Source organism: Malaclemys terrapin, chromosome 2 (genome assembly GCF_027887155.1).
Source record: "Malaclemys terrapin pileata isolate rMalTer1 chromosome 2, rMalTer1.hap1, whole genome shotgun sequence".
Classification (NCBI taxonomy): Eukaryota; Metazoa; Chordata; order Testudines; family Emydidae; genus Malaclemys; species Malaclemys terrapin.
The window spans coordinates 68,680,116-68,704,577 of NC_071506.1; the positions used below are offsets into that span (position 1 = coordinate 68,680,116).

A 24,462-nucleotide genomic window follows, 5' to 3' on the forward strand; every position below is an offset into this window, starting at 1 on the left:
AAGGAATCAATTTTGAAGCACTTAGAGGAGCGGAAAGTGATCAGGAACAGTCAGCATGGATTCGCCATGGCCAAGTCATGCCTGACTTACCTAATTGCCTTCTATGAGGCGATAACTGGCTATGTGGATGAGGGGAAAGCAGTGACTTTAGCAAAGATTTTGATATGGTCTCCCACAGTATTCTTGCCAGCAAGTTAGAGTATAGGCTGGATGAATGGACTATAAGGTGGACAGAAAGCTGGCTAGATCATCAGGCTCAATGGGTAGTGATCAATGGCTCCATGTCTAGTTGGCAGCCGGTATCAAGTGGAGTGCCCCAAGGGTTAGTCCTGGGGCCGGTTTTGTTCAATATCTTCATTAATGATCTGGAGGATGGTGTGGGCTCACCCTCAGCAAATTTGCAGATGACACTAAACTGGGCGGAGTGGTAGATACGCTGGAGGGTAGGGATAGGATACAGAGGGACCTAGACAAATTAGAGGATTGGACCAAAAGAAATCTGATGAGGTTCAACAAGGACAAGTGCAGAGTCCTGCACTTAGGACGGAAGAATCCCATGCACTGCTACAGATTAGGGACCAAATGGCTAGGCAGCAGTTCTGCAGAAAAGGACCTAGGGGTTACAGTGGACGAGAAGCTGGATATGAGTTGACAGTGTGCCCTTGTTGCCAATAAGACTAACGGCGTTTTGGGCTGTATAAGTAGGGGCATTGCCAGCAGATCGAGGGATGTGATCATTCCCCTCTATTCGACATTGGTGAGGCCTCATATGGAGTACTGTGTCCAGTTTTGGGCCCCACACTACAAGAAGGATGTGGAAAAATTGGAAAGAATCCAGCGGAGGGTAACAAAATGATTAGGGGGCTAGAGCACATGGCTTATGAGAGGCTGAGGGAACTGGGATTATTTAGTCTGCAGAAGAGAAGAATGAGAGGGGATTTGATAGCTGCTTTCAACTGCCTGAAAGGGAGTTCCAAAGAGGATGGATCTAGACTGTTCTCAGTGGTACCAGATGGCAGAACAAGGAGTAATGGTCTCAAGTTGCAGTGGTGGTGGTTTAGGTTGGATATTAGGAAAAACTTTTTCACTAGGAGGGTGGTGAAGCACTGGAATGGGTTACCTAGGGAGGTGGTGGAATCTCCTTCCTTAGAGGTTTTTGTCAGGCTTGACAAAGCCCTGGCTGGGATGATTTAGTTGGGTGTTGGTCCTGCTTCGAGCAAGGGGTTAGACTAGATGACCTCCTGAGGTCCCTTCCAACCCTGATATTCTATGAAAACAGTAATCTTAATGAGTGAAGCATAAATCTAGATAAAACAAATGGGGTCTTCTGAATGCAAAATAATCCAGTTTTGCTTTGTTAGTGTCTTTTTTTTTTTTTGTGATCTGATTAAGAACAGTCAGCATTTCAATTCTGAACTTTGACTTTTTCCAAGGGCTTATTAGCCACTCTTCGAAATTGCATTGGGTTGAAACATGTCATATCTCCTAGACCTTTCAGAATACAGTGAAATAGTTTAGCTTTTTGTTTGTTGTTCTGTGTTCAAAATGTTGTAACTGTTGAATCAAAATTCTTGAATTATAAAAATATAGCTCTGCAGAAAACAAATTCACTTGTGTGAACTTAAGGATATATTAAATACTTTAAAATCTATATTACTTTTTTTTAACAAAATGCACCCTACTGGGGCAGTAGATAGTTTAACTGTTTAATTTCATATGGATGAACAGTTAAGATGTTCTGACCGCAGAGTCTTTGTGATGGCAATTATAGAAAGCAGTTTGATTTCAAGCTGTACTACACAATTTTGCCACTCGATGGCACCAAGAAACAAAAGTATTTATCTAAAACATGTGCTGCATAATGTTATTTGATAATGAAATGTGTGGGACACGCGTGCTTCTGCTTATCAATTCACATTGAGTCAGGATATTACAATTACATCTGCGTTGAGCTGGTAGCAATAGCATCATTCCAGTTATGAGGAGGGGAAAGGAAGGGGCAATTAAATACTAAAAACTGAACATTAGCTGTTCAGTATCAAACTCTGACTGGCAACAAAGGAAATTCAGAGGGTAAGTTGCTTCTGTCTCCTTAATGTATCCTATTATAAATACTGCAGAAAATATTACATATAAAATCACCCCAGATAAACCTCTACAATATGCAGCTACAAAAACGTGCCTTGAAAGTTTTTAGTGCTTTCTTAGGCATTATTAAGCCTTCTTACTTGAGTAAACTGAGTTCTGAGGAGGAGAACGGAATTCCACGCCTTGTCTCCTCAGCCTTGGACACTGGGAAACAGCAGTGTGTAGTTGGTTTATAAGGGAAGGTTAGACTCGGTTCCTCTGTGTGATGTAGGCAGTGCAGTTCAGAATGCAATTTGGCAACTTAGCAGGTGAAAGTGAACCTCAACTTCAATTTTCTATATTGTTGTGGCATAGTGAAGAAATTTCACTCCACTACTCTTGCAAAAGCGGTGGCAGGATAAACAGTTTGACACTTGATGATTTTTAGGTTCCAAAGAATGTGTTAAAATTAAAGGCATTAAAGTCTTTTTAGGAGATTTATAAGCATACACCTGGAGTTGCTGCATCTCCTTTAAATGTAAAACAGTATCTTCACTAAGGAAAAAGATGTATTTTTAACTTGCATTCACTAGGTTGTTAATTTGGGTTAGCGAAGACAAAGTATGTTGTTGTTTTAACCCATGTTAACTGGTCATGGTTACCTGCTAATGTGGGTTAAAACTGCGATTTACCTGGTCTTCACTAAGGTTTTAACACAGGTTAGATTAAAGTGGGTTAAAAATACCCCCCTTTTTTTCCTAGAGAAGACAAGGCCTAAAAGTGGAGATTGAAACATTCTCAGACACTCCTTTGCAATATTGCATTTCAAGTCTCTATTATACAGATGGCCCTTGTCATAGGGCCTTAGAACAGTGAGTAATCTTACTTGCACATATCCTTCAGTATGTAAACTGAGGATGAGTTAAGGATGCAATGGCAGCCTTTTATGCAGACATGAGGAAATTATGGCTCATCCTAATGAAAAATGAGGGGGTTTTATTTTAATTGAAAGCAGTATTGGGAGATCACTTTTATGATTGTGTCTTAAAGATCTGGCAATTCTTAGTTTCAGTAATAGAGAGATAAATTACTAAAATTTTTGAGATTTATACAGTTAATTTGTTTCAAGAGCTAGTAGTTTTGGTTTGTACAGCAGATGCTTCCATCCATGTTAAGGTCAGGCTTGACAAAGCCCTGGCTGGGCTGATTTAGCTGGGGACTAGTCCTGCTTTGAGCAGGGGGCAGATGACCTCCTGAGGTCCCTTCCAACCCTGATATTCTATGATTTCTGTGATTCTATGTTACCTCTTACTTCCAAGATTTATGAAAGCAAATACCTACCCTGTTTCCCCGAAAATAAGACATCCTCCGAAAATAAGGCCTACTTACAGTTTTGCCTCTCGTTGTAATATAAGGCATCCCCCCGATAATAAGACCTCCCCGATAATAAGGCATCCACCGATAATAAGGCATTTTTCATTTCTGAAAAATAAGACATCCCCTGAAAATAAGACCTAGCGCATCTTTGGGAGCAAAAATTAATATAAGACACTGTCTTATTTTCGGGGAAACAGGGTATCTATTGAAATAAATGTCCTTGTTAATTATCACTGTGTGGTCTTCAGCTTCTGGTTATATAAAGGTAGAAGTGGGGGCTGGAGAGGGGAACGAATTCATTTGCAGTGCTTGTGGAACAGCATAAGCATCTCTTATTGTCTCTTACCTTTTCATTTCATCTAGGACTTGTCTTGACATTTCTTTCCTCCTTTAAGTGTTTGAAATTCTTGACCTTCTACAATGTTGCTGATCTACCATGATGTTTTAAAGAAGGGGTCGGCAACCTTTGGCACCGGCCCATCTGGGTAAAGCCACTGGCGGGCCAGCCTGGTTTGTTTATCTGGTGCATCCACAGGTACGGAGCCCTGGAGCTTCCACTGGCTGCAGTTTGCCGTTCCTGGCCAATGGGAGCTGTGGGAAATGGCGCGGGTTTAGGGAAGTGCTAGCCACTGCTTGCTGCAGCTCCCATTGGCTAAGAATGGTGAACCACGGCCAGTGGGAGCTGCGGGGCTCCGTGCCTGCGGATGCTCCAGATAAACAAACCGGCCCGGCCCGCCAGTGGCTTTACCCTGACAGGCCAGGTGCCAAAGGTTGCCGACCCCTGTTTTAGAGGCACTTGGAGAAAATACAGGCTTGTAGGAAAACATGTCTAGTATGTTCTGATAAATTAGTCAAGATGCTTGAGAATCTTAGAGAAATCAGAGTAAAGTACCATTCTTATCACATTTTGAGAACTTTGTTGCTGCTGCTATGAGAAGTACAATATGCAGACCAAATTGCACTTTAAACTTCAGTCAACATTATGTATGTGTCTTGCAATCATGGAGCTATTGAGAATGAGACATGGGAGGGAAAACCTTTTAATCCATTAAGCTCATTGACTGTTCATATAAGAGTATTGGTATATGTTTTAATGAACATATCCTAGCAAATTATCTGGCTTTCCACCTTTTTTTTTTTTTTTTTTTTTTTTAGGAGATTATTCCACACTATAGCAGACTTCACTTCTGGGAAACTCTTCCTGGTATATAGCTTACGTGCTCTTTTGTTAACACAATAAAATAAATTGTTTAGAAACTTCAAAAATACACCTTTTAAAATGTGGAGGTGAATTTGGGGGAACAATACATATTAATATTTTTCTGGTGATATTTTTATGCATAAATCTAGCTGAGATGCTTTAGACAGTGAGGTCATTTACATACTGCTAAACAAGGTGAAGAATTACCATACTGTAGTGCGAGGAACTGCCCTATACTTGTATAAGCAAACAAAGGACTTTGGTTTCACACACACACACACACACACACACACACACACACACACACACACACACACACACACACACACACACACACACACACACACACACGGCATATTCAGATGTGTGTTATAAAATGGCCCTAGCAGCAGCAGTAAAACATAGTGCTTGCATAAATTCTTTTCACAGCTCTTCTCTTCTCTATTTAGTTGGGTTTTGGGGACTGGGACTGTCTCTTACCATATGCGGTGTTCGTTTTTGTATATCCTATTCTTTTTTTGAGCCTGTAGACACTAATACTTATTTAGCATGCATTTATCTAATTTTTGCAACAATTGCCTCCAGTGGGCAAATACTGTTGCTGGCTTCAAAGCCCTGTACAGTGTGACTCTGGCTCTCCCCTAATCCTTCTTCTCTCTGCTCCAGCTGCATGACATGACTTGTGTTCTTTTCTCACTTTAATCTCTTCCCCGGGGTTTCTGAATTTATATCCAATGCCATAGAGGGGTTCTGTGACAGAGCTAAGATTACAGTTAGACTTCTTGATTTTTTTCCAGGAAATCTGCCTCTTGTAAGAAATCCTGTTAACTGCCAAAGCTGTGGCAATATTCCGTATTCCACTGTCAGTTTGATTACTGCTTAGATCTTCTGAAGTATAGGGATTTATGTTCTAGATCTCCATCAAATGAAGGAACTTATAATAACACTTGTAAATCACAAAGGTAAGAAGATGAGAACTTCCAAGGTTTCAATAAGGACAAGGTGATATTCCTTTAGACCGTTTTCTCAGATCCTTGCTAGAGAGCAACTTCCAGACTTTTGTGTCTCAGTGGCCTTGCTGGTTCTGCAGACTCAATGATCTATTGAATGGAAGGTGGTTAGTGATCCACCTCTTTTTTTTTTTTTTTTTTTTTTTTTTTTAATGCAAGCTTTGAATAAATAATAGTTCTGCAGCTGAATCTGAAGTTGCTCAAATGCTGAATTGTTCCAGACTAACATCGCAGTTCCCATCATACTTGGGGAGAAAAAGGGAACTCCATTCTTCCTCTCTGTGCTCTGGAAGACAAATTTTCAAGCTTTCCAGTGAATGTTTCTACCTTGTTTGCATTGACAGAATATTCATTTTTCACCATGGAATCAAGTGTCAACCTTTTCTAAATACCAGTGATGTATACCTCTACCCCGATATAACACGGTTCGCATACAACGCGGTAAAGCTCTGACATGCTCAACCGAGGGGTTGGATAAGGGGCAGAGGGTCTCGGGGGTGGTCAGGGGCTCCCCCCAAGGATCTAGGAGGCAGGAGCTGTGTGTGTGTGTGTGTGTGTGGGGGGGGGCAATTTTGAGGGCCCCGCAGTCCCAGAGTAGCCCAGGGGATTAGCAGGGGGCCGGGAGCAGCCCGCTCCGCTTCCCTTGCCCCGGCCCCAGCCGTGTCACTTGGGGGAGGGGGATTGGGGGGGAAGGGATCCCCCCTGCACTCACCAGCAGCGGAGGAAGCAGAGCAGCCCGGCCTCAGTCAGCTCCACTCCGCCAGCTCCCAGCTGCGGCGCTCCGCTTCCCGCCATAGGTGAGCGCGGAACCTTTCCCCAACTCTGCCCCCTCCAGCGACACGGCTGGGGCTGGGGCCGTGTCGCTCTGCTTCCTGCTGCAGGTGAGTGCGGGGGGCGTCCTTTCCCCAACCTCCCTGCACTCACCAGCAGCAGGAAGTGGAGCAGCCCGGTCCCAGCCCACTCTACTCCGCCAGCTCCCAGCCGCGGCGCTCTTCTTCCGGCCGCAGGTGAGTGTGGGGGGCATCCCTTCCCCAACCTCCCTGCACTCACCGGTGGCGGGAAGCGGGGCGCTGCGGCTGGGAGGTGGCGGAGTGGAGCGGGCTGAGGCCACGTTGCTCCACTTCCCGCCACTGCTGGTGAGCGCCTGTCAGGGGCTGGGGGTGTGGATGGGGTCGGAGCAGTCAGGGGACAGGGAGCAGGGGGTTAGGTAGGGGGTGGGATCTTGGGGGTGATTAGGGACAGGGGTCTCTGGAGGGGGCGGTCAGGGAATAAGGGACGGGGGGGAGGGGAAAGCAAGTTCGATATAACGCGATCTCACCTATAGTGCGGTGAGATTTTTTTTATGTCCCAAGGACCGTGTTACCTCAGGGTAGAGGTGTAGTATTAATGTATTGCCCAAGAGGTATTTAAGATTTTTGTGACTAATCATTATTTCTTAATATGAAGAGGCTGGTTAGCACTTCACCTCCTGAGAGCCAGCTCACTTCTTTGTGAAAGAAGCTGGTGGTGAAGATAACAATCTCAAACTGCAATTCATAAAGTCAGAAATTCAATAACCTTTCAAAGGACTTGCGCAGGTTTCCAAGCATTTTCTTAGCAGAAAGATTTGGAGGCGTATGAAACGGTGAAGCATTTTCCTGCGTGCCTGAGTACTTGCCTCCATTTTTTAATGGTACTTGAACACTTCCATAAAGCAAATCCGGTCACAATCACAAGTACAGATTTAATAATATTTTTGCTAGAGCTTCTACTAGCAGCCAGTTGCACACATTCTTCTGCACTAGTTTAGACTGAATTATGGACACATCATTGCAGGACATACGTTATATCCATTTTTTTAGAAAAATGGCTTTCAATTTGACGTTCTTCCAAAAATTCACATTTGTAGTATTTTTTTTTCTGTACTTCCTTATAAAGATTGTGTTGAACATTTCAGGAAACACTGGTGTATGGAGACTAAACCAGAACCTTTATAGATATTATGAAAGCTAGTGTCCAGAACAGGAAAAATACTGTAATTCAATCTCTGGCCTGCTGAAATTTTTACAAAATGTCAAGACTATTTAGTTCCTTAATCATAAAAATAAACGTGGTGTTCTTGTTTCCTCTTTAGAGTTCCCAGTATGTACAGTGTGTTGCTGGATGCCTGCAGCTGATGCTCAGGGTCAATGAATATCGTTTTGCTTGGGTAGAAGCAGATGGGGTAAACTGGTGAGTATATTACTTACTCTATGCAGGAATAGTTACATTTCAAACATGCACAATAGGCTATTCCCCAAATGACCTTCCTTACAATTGAACTCTTTAGGTTTAGGTTTAATTTTCAAAAAACTTTCTTACTTGTAGCCATAGTATTTGAGCCTGAAATTCTTATCTGTGCTCATATAATAATGTATGCGTGCAAACAAAGGAGCTGAAAAATATGGGTACCCGTTGAAGCCACATAACTATTTAGGTCTTCATAAAGTATTGTTCTATTAATAACTTAAAGGTGATCATAGCTATTTGTCTTAAAGGTTAGAGCACCATGCTGGGGGTTTGTTATATATGAGACTGAGATACTGCAGGTTATTGAAAACAGATTAATAAAATTTGAAGGTCCAGTAGAAACTTGCAGTAAACTTTAATGTAAGTATTGGTGAAGAGTGATACTTTCTGGAATTATAGCTCCATTTTATTATGTAATGTTTTTAGTAGATCACTTTCTATCCAAACCCTGTCAATTTCTTTCAAAGAAGAATAAATGGTGCATGAGTTCAGAAACTTATCACTGGCCTTACTTGGAAAAGATCACTATGTAAATCTCTATATTGTAAGTGACTTGTTATTAGAGCTGATTGAAACTCAAAATTTTCATTCTGTTGGAAATTCTGACACTTCAAAATTTCCTTTTGTCTTGAAGAGGATCAAAAAGTCAATTTCTAGTGAAATTAAAATTCTGAAAAACTTTGTTTTGGAAATATCAACATGATGCGCAATTACCTTATTAAAAGGACACGTGCACTACTACCTATGATAATTGTGTCTTTCAGTATCATGGGAGTCCTGAGTAACAAATGTGGCTTCCAGCTCCAGTATCAGATGATTTTCTCCATATGGCTCTTGGCATTCAGTCCTCAAATGTGTGAATATCTGCGTCGATATAATATTGTTCCAGTTCTGTCTGACATTCTCCAAGAATCTGTCAAAGAGAAAGTAACTAGAATTATCCTTGCAGCATTTCGGGTAAGTGAAGTTGACTGTAATTGTAGTGGGTTTACATGGTTTTGTCTCTTACCAAAGTGTTTCCATATTATTTCCAGGCATGCTGGGTTGGATGTGTAGTCCACATTAACTCTGGCTTTCCTTTCAGAGCCAGAGTTAATATGTGGATTCTTTGTGGGGTAAAAGGCATGCAGCTTTTTGTGCCTTCTTGAACTGGCAGATCCCAATATGAATGTTCATTGTTCCTCTATATGCTGTTAAATACTATTTACAGAAAGTATTAAAAAATGCTGATACAGAAATTGGTGTTAGAACACAAGAATGACACTTTTTTAACACTTAGTAAATAGGTAAACTGGCCTTGCAGATATTTCATAATGTACCAGCTCAGGCAGAAAATCTACTCACTAACATTTTAGTGTGATTGATAGAAAATGATTTTATGTATATGTCCAAAACAAAGCTTTCTGAGGACAAACTTTGCAAGACTGGCATAAGCATAGATAGTGTAATGTACGTTGGGATGAGATATCCACATAAGAGCACTGAGTAGTTGACTTCTGCTGCAATATTATATCAGTAAAATCTGAAAATGGCTGATCCTAACAAGATGTTTTATAATACCAAAGCATTGTTGCCTCCTGAATCTTTGCGTGCGCACGTACACATGCGCAAACATACTCTGGTTTGAATGTGTCATCCCTTCTTGCACCCAGGCATTGGATGTTTTTTGTGCACACCTTTTCAAATGTGGTCATGTGTGTAGTATAGGGAATTAAAATGGCTAGTTGAGGGAGGATGGTGGGGACATGGGAAACTTCCTTTCCTTTTTATGGAAAGAACTACAGTTGTACATGTTTTGGCTGGGCTCCAATGTAATTATTGTATTTGGAAACTTGAAACCTGACAAGGATGTAATCTTCATTATGAGTTTCAGCCTTCCTAATTTTTTTTTTTTTAATTTATTTTTGGTTTAACAACGTTATAAGAATTTAAAACTTGTGGAGTATGGAACTTAAATTGCAAGATATGCGCTTCAGCAGTGATATTTATTGCACTTTTGTACTTGTTAAAAGGCAACCTTCTGGTCTTCATAACCATCCCAGAAAACCCACCCACCAAATTATTTTCTCCCTACTGCAATGGTGTGTGAATGTATGGTCTCTAGGTTGCACACCCAAATTGAAACTTGTTGGACCTTGAACCCCAGAATGCCTTGGGGCCACTGGGCAGAGAAACTCAAAATATGGGAATCTGCTTTTTGGTCATAGTCTGCTTTGTGGCAGCTAGGTATTTCCTGAATCCTCCATTTTTATTGTTGCAGAGAGGGTACACCTCAGTCTCTAGGTCTTGATGGGAGAAGGATGTTCAGTCTATGCTAGCTGTCCGGTAACATGCCTTTTGTTTTTAGGATTGTCCAATAACATACCTTTGTCTCCAGGAAGTGCATGTTTGGAGTTTTTGTGAATCTTCCTTAAAGAGCTCAAGGATATAAAGTACAAAAAAGTATGTTAAGATTCCTGTGGTAACGTTAGTTGACCACTATGCACATGAAAACTTCTGCGTCACCAGTTCCATAGCAACCTGCCTTTGTTGTAGTTACTCGCTAGATTTTTTCTACTATAAAATGTTTTCCCCACCTTTTTGGTGGGATTTACTCCCACTTTTCTTAGAATCATGTACTGGCTGGGGAAGGGGTACTCCAGAGGCAGTGCAGTCCACTGACCCACCGAGTTTCTTTATCCTTGAATGGTTAATATACCAGAAAAGGAGCTCCTGTTTCTGACTTTCTTAGATTAATCCATGCTATTGACCTGCAGAAATAAACTCTTCTTTAGCTGCTATAATCCTTTCTCAGGCTCAAGCAAAAAGGTAAAAATTTTACTTCTTTTAAACATGTTGTTTAAATCTAATCTTCTCTTTTAATAATTGAAGTATACAGTCACCCAGTCATCCTATATCAAACACTGTCTTCTCAGGAGATACAGACAGTGTCTTCTTGCAAACCTGGACCCTGCTGACAATTCTAGGGCTGCATAAATTAAATACAACCTCTCGTCCATAATTCATTGCGTGTCTTCAACAGTTTTGATATTTCTGATTGCAAAATTGAGCTTTTCCAAATTGAAGAGCAGTAAAGTATCACATATAACCTAAAGCCTGGGGTTTATAGAAGTTGGAGAAGAAAGTATCAGAAATAAATTAAATTCATATTGAATTGCATTGTCCATCTGTGCCTAGACGTTCCTTCAGCTGTCTGTATGTAAAGGATGACAGATCATGAAATTGGAGGGTGTGGGAGTACCTTCTCCCCCATTTCAGCCAGTTCGGTTGTGCTTGGCTGTTGAAGGCAGCAATAGAACCTGAGAGTAATTAAAAAAAATTCTATGGTTGTATTTAAAGAGAATATTACTCATTGATCATGTTTTACTGTACTACGTGTCTAGGAAGTTTAAAGAACCCTAAATATAAATCTGACATCATTCTCTTTAAGCAAAGTATTGAGAAACATTACAGTAGAAATGTCACTAAATTACTGGACTGACATCTGTTGGTGAGAGAGAAGTTTTTGAGTTTACACAGAGCTTTCCTTCAGGTCCAATAAAAGATATTACCTCATCCACTGTGTCTCTCTAATGCCCTGGGATCTGCACACCTAAAACACTGCATACATTAAATCAGTGGTCCAGTTAGTTCTCTCTCTCTCTCCAGGTAATTACTTCCCTTGCTCTTGAAAGATATTATGACCTATTCAAATGAACATGGCTTTTGCTCACTGAGGCTTTTTTTATATCGATAATGTGCATTATCATAGTAAAAAGTGACTGGCTTGGATTGAATAGCATAAATTGAATGAAAGATAATGAACTGATAGTGGGAGTCAATAAAATCACTGGCTGCTGCACTATGTGCTTATGCCAGCACTCTTCTTACTAAGAGAGATGGGCTTAAACTAAAATCCCTGATCTGAATATGCCCAGACTTTGAGGAAGTTGACCTCTAGATTCAGATGTGAACTATGCATTGCAAGGCCTGTTTTTAGTTTGCTAAAATGTTATAGAATATCAGGGTTGGAAGGGACCTCAGGAGGTCATCTAGTCCAACCCCCTGCTCAAAGCAGTACCAATACCCAACTAAATCATCCCAGCCAAGGCTTCGTCAAGCCTGACCTTAAAAACCTCTAAGGAAGGAGATTCCACCACCTCCCTAGGTAACCCATTCCAGTGCTTCACCACCCTCCTAGTGAAAAAGATTTTCCTAATATCCAACCTAAACCTCCACCACTGCAACTTGAGACCATTACTCCTTGTTCTGCCATCTGGTACCACTGAGAACAGTCTAGATCCATCCTCTTTGGAACCCCCTTTCAGGTAGTTGAAAGCAGCTATCAAATCCCCTCTCATTCTTCTCTTCTACAGACTAAATAATCCCAGTTCCCTCAGCCTCTCCTAATAAGTCATGTGCTCCAGCCCCCTAATCATTTTTGTTGCCCTCCACTGGACTCTCTCCAATTTTTCCACATCCTTCTTGTAGTGTGAGGCCCAAAACTGGACCCAGTATTCCAGATGAGGCCTCACCAATGCCGAGTAGAGGGGAATGATCACATCCCTTGATCTGCTGGCAATGCTCCTACTTATACAGCCCAATATACCGTTAACCTTATTGGCAACAAGGGCACACCGTCGATTCATATCCAGCTTCTCGTTCACTGTAACCCCTAGGTCCTTTTCTGCAGAACTGCTGCCTAGCCACTCGGTCCCTAGTCTGTAGCAGTGCATGGGATTCTTCCATCCTAAGTGCAGGACTCTGCACTTGTCCTTGTTGAACCTCATCAGATTTCTTTTGGCCCAATCCTCTAATTTGTCTAGGTCCCTCTGTATCCTATCCCTACCCTCCAGCGTATCTACCACTCCGCCCAGTTTAGTGTCATCTGCAAACTTGCAATTCAAACCATCCTCCAGATCATTAATGAAGATACTGAACAAAACCGGCCCCAGGACTAACCCTTGAGGCACTCTGCTTGATACCGGCTGCCAACTAGACATGGAGCCATTGATCACTACCCGTTGAGCCCGATGATCTAGCCAGCTTTCTATCCACCTTATAGTCCATTCGCCCATCCCATACTTCTTTAACTTACTGGCAAGAATACTGTGGGAGACCATATCAAAATCTTTGCTAAAGTCAAGGAATAATCTGTCCACTGCTTTCCCCTCATCCACAGAGCCAGTTACCTTGTCATAGCAGGCAATTAGGCATGACTTCGTCATGGTGAATCCATGCTGACTGTTCCTGATCACTTTCCGCTCCTCTAAGTGCTTCAAAATTGATTCCTCGAGGACCTGCTCAATGATTTTTCCAGGGACTGAGGTGAGGCTGACTGGTCTGTAGTTCCCCGATCCTCCTCCTCCTTTTTTTAAAGATGGGCACTACATTAGCCTTTTTCCAGTCATTCAGGACCTCCTCCGATCTCCATGAGTTTTCAAAGATAATGGCCAGTGGCTCTGCAATCACATCCGCCAACTTCTTTAGCACCCTCGGATGCAGCGCATCTGTCCTCATCCAACTTTTCTAAATAGTCCTGAACCACTTCTTTCTCCACAGAGGGCTGGTCACCTCTTTCCCATACTGTGTTGCCCAGTTATATTTCTCTTTCTATAGAAAGTTATATAGGAACTAATATAAACTGGTCACTTTCATGCTGTTGGTCAGGCCCTCTTGAGCATGTAATTGTACTAACCTAACTGAAAATTAGGGCCAAAATATGTTGGAATCCTTGTCCGCTCATAATATCGCACTCTCAAGCAAGCCTTTTAATAAATGATTAATACTATTGATGAAATTACAGACCACCTTGCATAATTCAAATTGGTCTTAGAGGATATTTGCAGAAAGATAAATCTGTAATTAAGAGTAGTATTTTTAAACTGTAAAAGATTATTTTCATTTAACTTTTTTTTTTTCCAGAATCTTTTGGAAAAATCTATTGAAAGAGAAACTCGCCAAGAGTATGCTCTCGCTATGATCCAGTGCAAAATTCTGAAGCAGCTAGAGAACTTGGATCAGCAGAAGTATGATGATGAAGACATAAGTGAGGATATTAAGTTTCTACTGGAAAAACTTGGTGAGAGTGTCCAGGATCTTAGGTATATTTTATAGTATGAGTTTTTAAACCTGTCGCTTGAAATACTGGCAAACTTATTAATTTTAATTATGTTTTAAAACAGAAAATAGTAGATATGCTGGTGGTATTCTGGTATACCAGATCTTCCCGACAGTATGTGAAAGATCCAGTTTCTAACTGGATGTCTGTCATATATCTAACTAGAAAAATCTACTATGCTTATGCACACATGCTTCTTAACTGACAGTTTAATAGACAGGATTTTCAACAAGAGTTGCATCTGCTTGCACTGGAGCCGAATTCGGTACTTTCAAAATATGAAACTTAGTGTAGACCCATAAAATGTCAAATGAACACGTGTACACTAGTGAGTCATTTATCCCAACTTACGCTGGATGTATAATTTAGACTATAACTTGTATCTCTAAGTTGGGTCTGTGATCCCTGGTCAGAGGAATTCCTTTTTAGACTTTAATAACCACTAACAAAAGCAGTTTAGCTTTCTCTAAACGTGTACTCTCAACAGATTTCTTTTCTTGGGATCTGTAATCCCATATTTAGGAGAATAGTTCACTTATGAATAAAATGGGATTGCTAGAGAGTTTTTAAAACATTTTATATTTCAGATCAGTAAATTTAAGATTATGTTCTGTGTAAAAGTAAAGTAGAGGTATGGGGAGAATGCTTTTTTTTTTTTTTTTTTTTTTTAAAACTCTGCAACTTAAAACATTACAATGGCACAGTGCACTGGTGTGGCGCTTCAGTGTGAACACTACCTACATTGATGGGAGGGTTCTTCCATCGGCATAGGTAATCCATCTCACCGAGAGGCAGTAGCTAGGTCAATGGAAGAATTCTTTTGTCGACTAGTGCTGCTTACACAAGGACTTAAGTCAGCTTAACTATGTCACTTGGGCATGGATTTTTTTCACACCCCAGAGCAATGTAGTTGTGCCTGCCTAACTTTCTAGTGTAGATCAGGCCTAAATCTTAAGTTTCTGAAGTGGGCCAAGTGAGAGGACTTCAAACAAAGATATTCTTTCCCTCCCCTCAACCTGTGCTCACTTTCATGTTGCTTAAGGATGTTCCACCAATATTTTTAAACAATTTATCCAAATCAGAAATTTGATACAGATTTGTAAAGAACTGTGACTTTCAAGTTTGTCATAACAAATCCTACTCTCTCTCAAGGAGTAGAGCTTCTGATGTACTGTTAAAGGCCCATTCATGGGAAACTAGTATTTCACTGTGTGTTTTTTGCACTCTAGTTCATTTGATGAGTACAGTTCTGAGCTCAAGTCAGGAAGATTGGAATGGAGTCCTGTACACAAATCTGAGAAATTTTGGCGAGAGAATGCTGTGAGATTAAATGAAAAGAATTACGAGCTATTGAAGTAAGTTCTTTGATTTTCATAACATTCTGATTCTCTCTTCATACTGTTCTTTAAAGTATATTTTCAATGTTCAAATTTAAACCAACTGTACTATGGTATTTATTTCAATATGAGCATTAAGTAATGTAAATTAATTTTGTAGAAACATTACCTAGGGAGAAGAGAAGGTCAGAACATATTACTGTTTAAAGTATGTGGCTTTTTGATAATGGGAATCATCTGCTCAGAAGTTGAATTGCTTGTATTTCATTAACTGAGCCAAGTACTTATGTTGATTATGTAATAAAGTATTCAAAACCCATCTTAATTCACTTGCAGTATCGCACATGGTGGCTTTTAAACTATTTCAGTTAAATACACTTAAAGAAATACCAGCTAATACAGTCCAAAAGTCTGACTTCACCTTACCTTAGTTAAAATTGTCAGGCATTCCATCACTCTTCTAAATACCTTTTTTTGGTAATGAGGTTGAGGATATCATTACAGCTGTGGGATTATTCTCTGTGACCTCTGGCTCAATATGTTACACTCCACACTCTTGATCTAGTTTCTGAGGTGGGATTGAATAGTGCAGCTAATTGTCCTTGTCAGTCTGTGACAAGGACTTGCACCATTTTGAGGTTGGAGCCCACCTTTAGGGCCTATCTATTTAATTGGCTGGCTTTCAGAAGCCAATCAAGAAAGTTGGATTTTTAGATGGCTGTGAATGCTCTGTTAGTTGCCTAGTTAGTCGTTTTGATTGTGTGTCCTTTACCATTGACAGCGTGGTGTCAAAGTGCCCCTTCTTCTAATTTGTTCCTCCATGTCAATGTTGTATAAATCTGGATTGCAACATTTAAAGCAGGGAGATGACTGGAGTACATGATGCTAAAATAGAAGGCATGGTGTGAGCCTGGCCAAGTTGAGATCTAACAATGGCTGTGCAAGTGGTTGTTACTTTGTAGATCCTGTGCTGGAGACAAAGTCCCAATCAGCAGAACTGTTTCCAGTGGTAGGCAGGGTGGTGTCTGGAGTGTCTTGACTCACTTACAGAAACTAGTGTTTCATGCCAGGGCAAATTTTCACTCTGCTTTGGGTAAGATTGACACTCTAGTCTGATTCTAAGCAATCTTCGAGGAAGCAGAATTTGCAACTCAAGCAGATGACTCCTAGTTACTAAAGTCTCGCTAATTTTAATTTATTTAATTTAATTTAGGTTCTGGTAGTGCTCAGGGAGTGCCTTGGGCTATGCTCAATAATTTAAACCAGTGTTCCTTTCAAATAATGGCCAGCAAAACCTTGAGTTCCTCTTTGGATGCTTTTTCAGGACATATCTTTTCCAGAGGAAAGACCCCAATATCTCAACAAACAAACAAAAAACCCTGTTTAATCTGCATGTCAGTCTGTTGTGGGGGTGCTAGCCAGATGGTGTGGCCTGTGGTGCCTTTATTGTGTAGAAGATCTCCAACTTTACATCTTCCATCCACTGCACAGTCCAGTTGATCTGCTGTCTTGGTGACTACTTGAGATTGTGGCCTGGATAGGAGCTAGTAAGCTAATATGGAACCTATATATGATAGAAGTATGGGAGAAGGACACTGAGAAAATGGGAGATTTTTGCCTACCTTTCTGTTGCTCAGGATTGCAAATCAAAATTACGCTCATTTGTCCTTATGGCTCTATTTTGCTTTTTCATGCCACGCTCATTACTATGATACTAAAGTGTTATTTCTGGATGTCCAATAGCAGCAGTGGCTATTTTACTCAATGTGCTATAGGCTAAAAAGCTGTGGCTATTTCTTTTGGATGTAGGCTACACCTGAAGACCACTTTGAAATTTTGGTGGCCCATAATGAGGTACAGAAGCCTGCTTTTAGTTGTGCTTCATACAGGTTACACTGCCCCTATCCTTCACAGGGTGGACTGGTTTTCAGTTCATTTCTGGGTGTAACTAAAGATGTAGGTTTTCATAGGATCATAGAAATGTAGAGCTGGAAGGGATTTCAAAGTAATCTAGTCAATATCCCTGCACTGATGTAAGACGAAGACAGAGCCTCCCTGACAGGTATTTGTCTAACGTGTTCTTTAAAACCTCCAATGCTGGGGTTCCACAACCTCCCTTTGTAACCTATTCCAGGACTTAACTATCCTTTATAGTTGAAAGTTTTTCCTAAAATCTAACCTAAATCTCCCTTGCTGCAGGTTAAGCCAAGTACTTCTGGTCCTACCTCCAGTGGATACGCAGAACAATTGATCGCAGTCCCCTTTATCACAGCCCTTAACATATTTGAAGACCATTAGCAGTCGTCTTTTCTCAGGATATTAACATGCCTGTGTTTTTAACCTTTCATCATTTTTATTGCTTTTCTCTGGACTCTCCAGTTTGTCCACATCTTTCTTAAAGTGTGCTATCCAAAACTGTACACAATACTCCAGCTGGGGCCTCACCAGTACTGAGTAGAGTGGAACAGTTACCTCCTGTCACTCTTGTTAATACACCCCAGAATGTTTACCTTTTTTGCAACTGTATCCTGCTGTTGGCGCATAGTCAATTTATGACCATTCTACCCCCCAAATCCTTTTCTGTAGTACTGCTGCCTAGCCAGTTGGGTCCCCATTTTGTATTTGTGCACTTGATTTTTCCTTCCTACTTACTTATCTTTATTGAATTTCAGTTTGTTAATTTCAGACCAGTTCTCCAATTTATCAGGGTCCCTTTGTATTCTAATTCTGTCTTCCAAAGTGCTTGCAGCCCCCCCTAGCTTGGTATCACTACAGATTTTACAAGCATACTCTCCACTCCATTATCCAAGTCACTGTTGAAAACATTGAATAGCACAAGACCCAGGACAAACCCTTGCAGGATCCCATTAGATGCCCTCCCAGTTTGACACCAAACCATTGATAACTACTCTTTGAGTATCGTTTTTCAATCAGGGATGCACACACCTTACAGTAATTTCATCTAGACAACATTTCCTTGGGTTGCTTATGAGAATGTCATGTGGGGACACTATCAAAAGCTTTACTAAAATCAAGATGTATGCTTCCCACCCATTCACTAGTTTATCAGTAATCTTCTCAAAGAAGGAAATTAGGTTGGTTTGACATGATTTATTCTTGACAAATCCATTTTGTCTTACTTATGTGAGTTTACAGACCTTATTTATATGTGCTGGGACATGAGGGCAGGGAATTCTCAGTATGATGGATCCTTGGTTCTGGAATTTTTGCCACACCCTTTGGTTCAACAGAGCCCAAGTCTGCTGAAATTGAATGTATACTGCCAAGTCTGTCTGTTTCCCAGACTTCTTTATTTTTATTTTTTTGGAGGGGGGAGGAAGGGAGGATAGATTGAAGCTGAAGGGTTAGGGATTAAAACAGTTGATATTGGGTCAATCTGAAATTTTCTGTATGTACCTTTGAATGATAGACCTCCATATCTCTGACCTCCTTATCATTGTGTGTGTGTCAAATTGTATTTTTATTATTGGTTTGTAAACAGCTTTCTTGTTGAACTGCCTTCAAATTACTTATCTTTAGTTTGCATACTGAGTTGAAGTTTGAGTAATCCCTTCTTCTTTATGAAATGTACAGAATTGTCTCTCTTGTCACGCTAAGGAAATAAGTAACAAGCATCCTAATAGATTCTGATGTGGTATGTCATTAATTATCTTGGTTTTTTGAAGAGAACCAGAGTTACTTGCTGAAGTACAGTAGATAAGTATGTGAAAGGATGCATATTTCTTTGCTATTAATGGTGTCTTTGAAACTAGAAAATCACAATTGGAAAGTTTTTTAAAAATGTTATAACTCTCCATCTTCAATAACATGTCTAATTCTCCACTCTTGGAATGCACTTCAATTCTTTGCAATAATGGGCAATGATTGTCATTCTGTTCTGTTTAAAATTCTGCCTGTTTTTCACTGGGGTATCCTCTAGTAAACAAGGAAACCATTGTGGGGGATAGAGCATGAAAGTTAGTTGATAGCAGTTAAGTGCAACCACACAACAGTTCTGCTAGAACCATTTTGGCATGTTACAGACAGCAAGCTGAATAGCTATGATGTATTCTGGGACTTCTGAATCATATGTCCTGAAACACCAAAAACTGTTTCTCGGGATAGCTTGCCTACAGAATGCACTTCATCATGGAATGGAGTTAGCAGCAGCAGAGCTTATGGACCTGCAACTTCTGTGGTTTCTTCTCCACACTGTTGAATTTCATAAGCATGGCTGGTACAGCTGGACTTGAACTCAAGTTCTCACTGCAGGTGCTGCAGTCTAGTGATGCAAGCAACATTTTGTATAAAATGCTTGAGACAGCTGTTGTGTACAGATGCTGCAAGCTCAAGGCACTGGTTGCAATGTCCTTTTGCCTAGAGTAGATAGGGTCTTTGCTATTTAATTCCAATTTGTTGCTTGGGAGGTATTTTTGTTTTGTTTGTGTTATAATCCCAGTTTTACAGTACAGGTGATGCATGATGTATTTATGGTCTCTGAAATTGAGTTACTTTTAAATTAGCACTTTTTAGAGTAATTAGCATCTGATTGTTTAAAATACTATTGTAGAATCCTGACGAAGCTTCTGGAGGTTTCTGATGACCCGCAAGTCTTAGCTGTAGCTGCTCATGATGTGGGAGAATATGTACGACACTATCCTCGAGGGAAGCGGTAAGCAAAAAGGTTTCTTTGCCTTTGTCTCTCAGGAATGCTTATTGGCAAGGTGGTGGAGTATCCACTTAACCTGATAAACACTATAATTGTACAACAAGTGCTGCGACTTGCCCCAACATAATTATGAAATAGGTTATTGGGAATATTAAATAGCTGTTTGATCCTGTCAGCAATAAACTAATTCACTTTCTGGGGCTTTTAATTAGTGAAGAAAATATATCTGAAGAGCTCTTGAAAATTGTTCAGGCATTTAGTAGCTATTATAATCACTTCAGTCATAGACTTGCTGTATATTTAAAGTGTTTATCAGAATTTCATTATAAACACCAGAGTATTGGTCTTGCAATAGTCATGGAGAATCTTTAGTAAAAAAATCCTGCAGCTTCTTGTGATAAAACCATTTTATTCCTTTTGAACTAAGATTTGTTTATCAGAAAATATTGCTGGTGATTTCTGTGATAAATGAAACTATTGTGTTCTGATACCATACTTCATGTAGAAAGTACCAATAGAAAATACATAGAAATTTAAATATGCAGAAATACTACATAACATACCTGAAACACATAATATCCTTGACATAGTATGAAGGCAGACAAACTGTTGTTCTGTATATTAGGCAAACAAATAAAAATGTTACAATGGTCTGTCTGTAACGAATTCTATGAAAGCTACAACCCTGTCACTTGAAAAGTGAGACATTTCTGCAGGGTCAGGTCCAGAATATTGCAGTCTCTTGGTAGGTGAGATTTAGATATCCGAAGGGTTACAAGCTATGTACTGTCAGAGAGACTTTAAAAAAAACAAAACAAAAAAAAACACACATGTAAGGGGTCGTGGCACCCAGCTTTTGCAAGCACACCCTTCTGGTCTGCTTTCTGGTCAGGTGTCTGCAATCTTTCAGTTTATGGTGATCCCTTTCAGTGGCTTCTCAGGCAGTTTTTCAGTAACTCAGCCTTTCATCTAAGTCTCACACAGTGTCTATATGTGAAACAGAACAAACCCCTTCCTGGGAGATTTTAACTTGTTCTGGCCCTGGTGTGGGCCATATCCCCAGGGTTTCTTCTCTGGAGACATTGTCTTCTTGTGGCCCTCCTTGGGCTCAGTCCTTACTCAGTTCCAGATGCCAGCCAGGAGCTCCTTCTTAGTTTCCCCCAGTCCCTGCCAGCAACTGTCTTAGAATCAGTCCCAGCAGCCAACCAGGAGCTCCTTCTTTGCTCTCCCAGTCCCTGCCCACACTGAGCTCTCCGTGGTCCTGCTGTTCTTTCAGCCAGCTAGTAACTGTCCTCTCTCTTCTATCTCTAGGCAGCAACTGACTACTGCTGTGTTCTGCAGCTCCTTTTATATGACCCTGATAGGCTGCAGGGAGCAGCCAATCTCATTGGCTGCTTCCTTGTAACCACTCGGCTGCTTGGAGTGCTTCTCTTCTGCTTCTCTTGGATGGGGTGTGGCAGGACCCTGAGGCCTCCAGCAAGGGCCTCTGGGCCTCGTCCATCTTGTCACACCATATTATAGCTCTGTTCATGTAATATTAGTTTAGCCACTGTTTAGTCACTTCTGCTTATCCTGATCTGAGGTGCTTGTGGCCTCTGTCTCAGAGACCTTGATGGGTTTTTGCAGCTCTCATCTCTTCCAGTCATACTTAGCTATACAAGTCATTTTTTTAAAAAAAATTCCCCTGTGAAGAAATGATGAGCTGTTACTGGCTTCCTGACAAGGCTTAAATGAGAAAATGGAAACTTTTCTAGTCTTGTAAGAGATGATTCTTGGCACAGACTACTGGTGCATTTAGATTGGTGCACTGTCCCTGACTGACAGTGTACAAAGCCTCATTAAAACTTTAGTAACTGATTTCACTGTGTACTTGTGGGAAGGGAACTTATAAAGTATGGAGGATTGACAGCCTCTGTAATCTTACCTTACCTACTGGAACTGCAGATGTTCTTAAATTATAAGAACAAATCAAGTATGTTGTTCAGATGGGGCCAGCAAACCATATGTATTGAGCAATGCTGAAGTTTGTTGATTAGCTTACTTGTGAGCTGAAAGAAATGTAGACTTTCTGTGGATAGTTCAGGAAGACATGACAATCCATAATGTTGCCTGAAAATAGACAAGAGGGTGTGGTCAGTATGTTATACTCCTAGGCTGGGGTTTAAAACAGGAATATGTTACTAAACTTTTTCCCATAATCCAAAACCAAATTGTGTGCACAAATCCACTGCTGAAATATTACAGAAGCACTCCACGTTGTTTCCACCACACCCTGCTCACCATAGCTGTGTCCTTTTGACTTTTTCAGCAGAGCTTCAAACTTTAAAGTGAGAGGGTGCAGGAAAATAACTGTCATTCCAGCTAGTTTAAAAAAAAAATCACATTAATAATAGAATATTTTTTCTTACATGTTAACTTATGAATACTACAAGTACAGTCATGTCTTCTAGGTACAAAAATCTAAACAGGCCAACTCTCCAAAATACGAACTACAAAGTCATGCCTTGCTCAGATTTTTAAAACAGGAATAACAGCTTGTTTTTTTGTAAGGCACATATGGGATCACCAATGAAATCCTTATTCAATATGACTTTAGTATATTATCTCCAAGTCTCTCAATCTTTAAAGCAATGTTTCAATTACACTTAATAGTCCATTTCCTTCCATGTTACACTTGGATTTCAGTATGAAGTTATCAAATTTGCATCTAGATGTAGGAATCATATTGGCAATTTTCATTTTCAGTGAATCTTGTGACATTGAAGGCTGTTCACTGGTTCAGAAAAATAGAAGAATTCCATTGTTTTGCAAAAATTTTAGTTGTTTAAAACTTTTGTCCTTAGAACTTGAAGCCTGTAAAGACGGTAGAGCTTAAATATGTAAAAGCTAAAAGTTCTTCAGTTATTAGTTGCATTCAGCAGAGTGCTAGAATTACCATCCTAGCTATTGATAATCCCTTCTCTTGTTTGTCTAAGAGCACTATTCATTAGATCTGTGTTTATTCTTTTGGTTAGGTTATTTCATAACACTACATCAATTTAAGGAAAATTCAAGATATTTACTATTTAGAAATTATGGACCAGATCCTCAGATGGTGTAGCTCCATTAAAATCAATGGAATTACGCTGATTTATACCACCAAAGGATATGACCATATATTTATAAGTATTTGCATGTAACCCAACTTACTAGCATTTCTGTAGTCCATCTAATATAAAGGCATGCTCAGTGTCTATCTGTCAGGGGGGATCAGAGGGAACCCTGCACACCTCTGGCAAGAGAAGGAAGGGGCAGGTCTCAGCTGGGAAGAGGTCCCCAACCCTTTGGGTGTTTAAAGAAATCACTGAGAGTGTCATCGTATTAGGTATACACTTGTGACTCAGCTGAGATCTGTCAACGTGGTTATTATAGGAAGAACAACACATGGAGCACCGTCTTCTTTAACTCCTAAGGTTAGGGAACTTCTTGAGGAACAGCTCTCTGACCTTAGCCTGGTCTTGTACATGCACTGTGGCACATGTTAATGCCTTCTGCTGGCATCTCCTTGCTCCACTGCTGAATTCCACTTAACTTATGCCAGCTTCTTGCTTGTCAACTGACAATGGATTGCATGAATTCAGGCTTCTTTCTCTTTGCTCATGCTACTACTCAGCTCCTTATTTCACAGTGAAAGTCATTCACGCCCAGTACAGGGTGCTTGTGACTTGTCAGCTAGTTGGTTTCCTTTATCCAGCTTTGAGGGAGAAAGAAGCAGAAGAGGAGGAGGGGAGATTAAAACAAGCACGTGAGGTGGTCATAGATTTGTGAAGAAAACTAGTTGAAGTTGGGTTGCCTACTGTAGCTGTTGCTTTTAGAGCTTGAACTTCTGTATTAAGGCATACACCAGGCATAGTAATAAAAAATATTGCATATGTACAAGTAACATTTAGGATTTAGGAAAGATAATACTGGATTTCTTGACTTCAGATTCTCAGCTCCAATGTTGCTCCACTGTAGTGTTTGTCACCTGGAATACTCAGCATTATTTGCGATGAGAGAATTTTAATTTTTCTTTTTGACCTGGGAGAGGGGTGCATTTGAGCTTAACATCCTTCTTTCACCCCTTTTTCGCTATTCAATATATTCTAAAAGTCAAAGCCCTAGAATGTGAACAAGCTATTGGTTGTATTTCACAACATTGTTTTGTGTATTGTTTTTTCTCTTGGGAAGGTGGGAGGAGGCCTTAAGCAGGAATAAAGCTTTTAGGAACCTCCTGTGCTATTAAGAATTTTTAGTATTCAGGTTGAGGACTTTGACATATAACAGTAGTATGTCTTGGAAAGCATTTACTTTGTACAAAGTATCTTAAAATTGTGTAAAATAACATTTTTGAATAATGTTCCTTGGAGTTTCATGTACTGTTATGGACAAATTAGAAAATGTAATGTGGGTGA

At 40.3% G+C, this 24,462-nt stretch overlaps 1 protein-coding gene across 1 annotated transcript in view; it reads left to right on the forward strand.

Moving 5' to 3' along the window:
- The window catches only part of ATP6V1H (ATPase H+ transporting V1 subunit H), a 76,211-nt gene that overhangs the window by 28,309 nt on the left and 23,440 nt on the right, over positions 1-24,462 (forward strand). Inside the window, exons 8-12 of the mRNA XM_054018960.1 lie at positions 7,769-7,866; positions 8,688-8,880; positions 13,828-14,006; positions 15,253-15,378; positions 19,931-20,032. Of these exons, the coding sequence (XP_053874935.1) occupies positions 7,769-7,866; positions 8,688-8,880; positions 13,828-14,006; positions 15,253-15,378; positions 19,931-20,032 (698 nt within the window). The remainder of the gene's footprint in view (positions 1-7,768; positions 7,867-8,687; positions 8,881-13,827; positions 14,007-15,252; positions 15,379-19,930; positions 20,033-24,462) is intronic.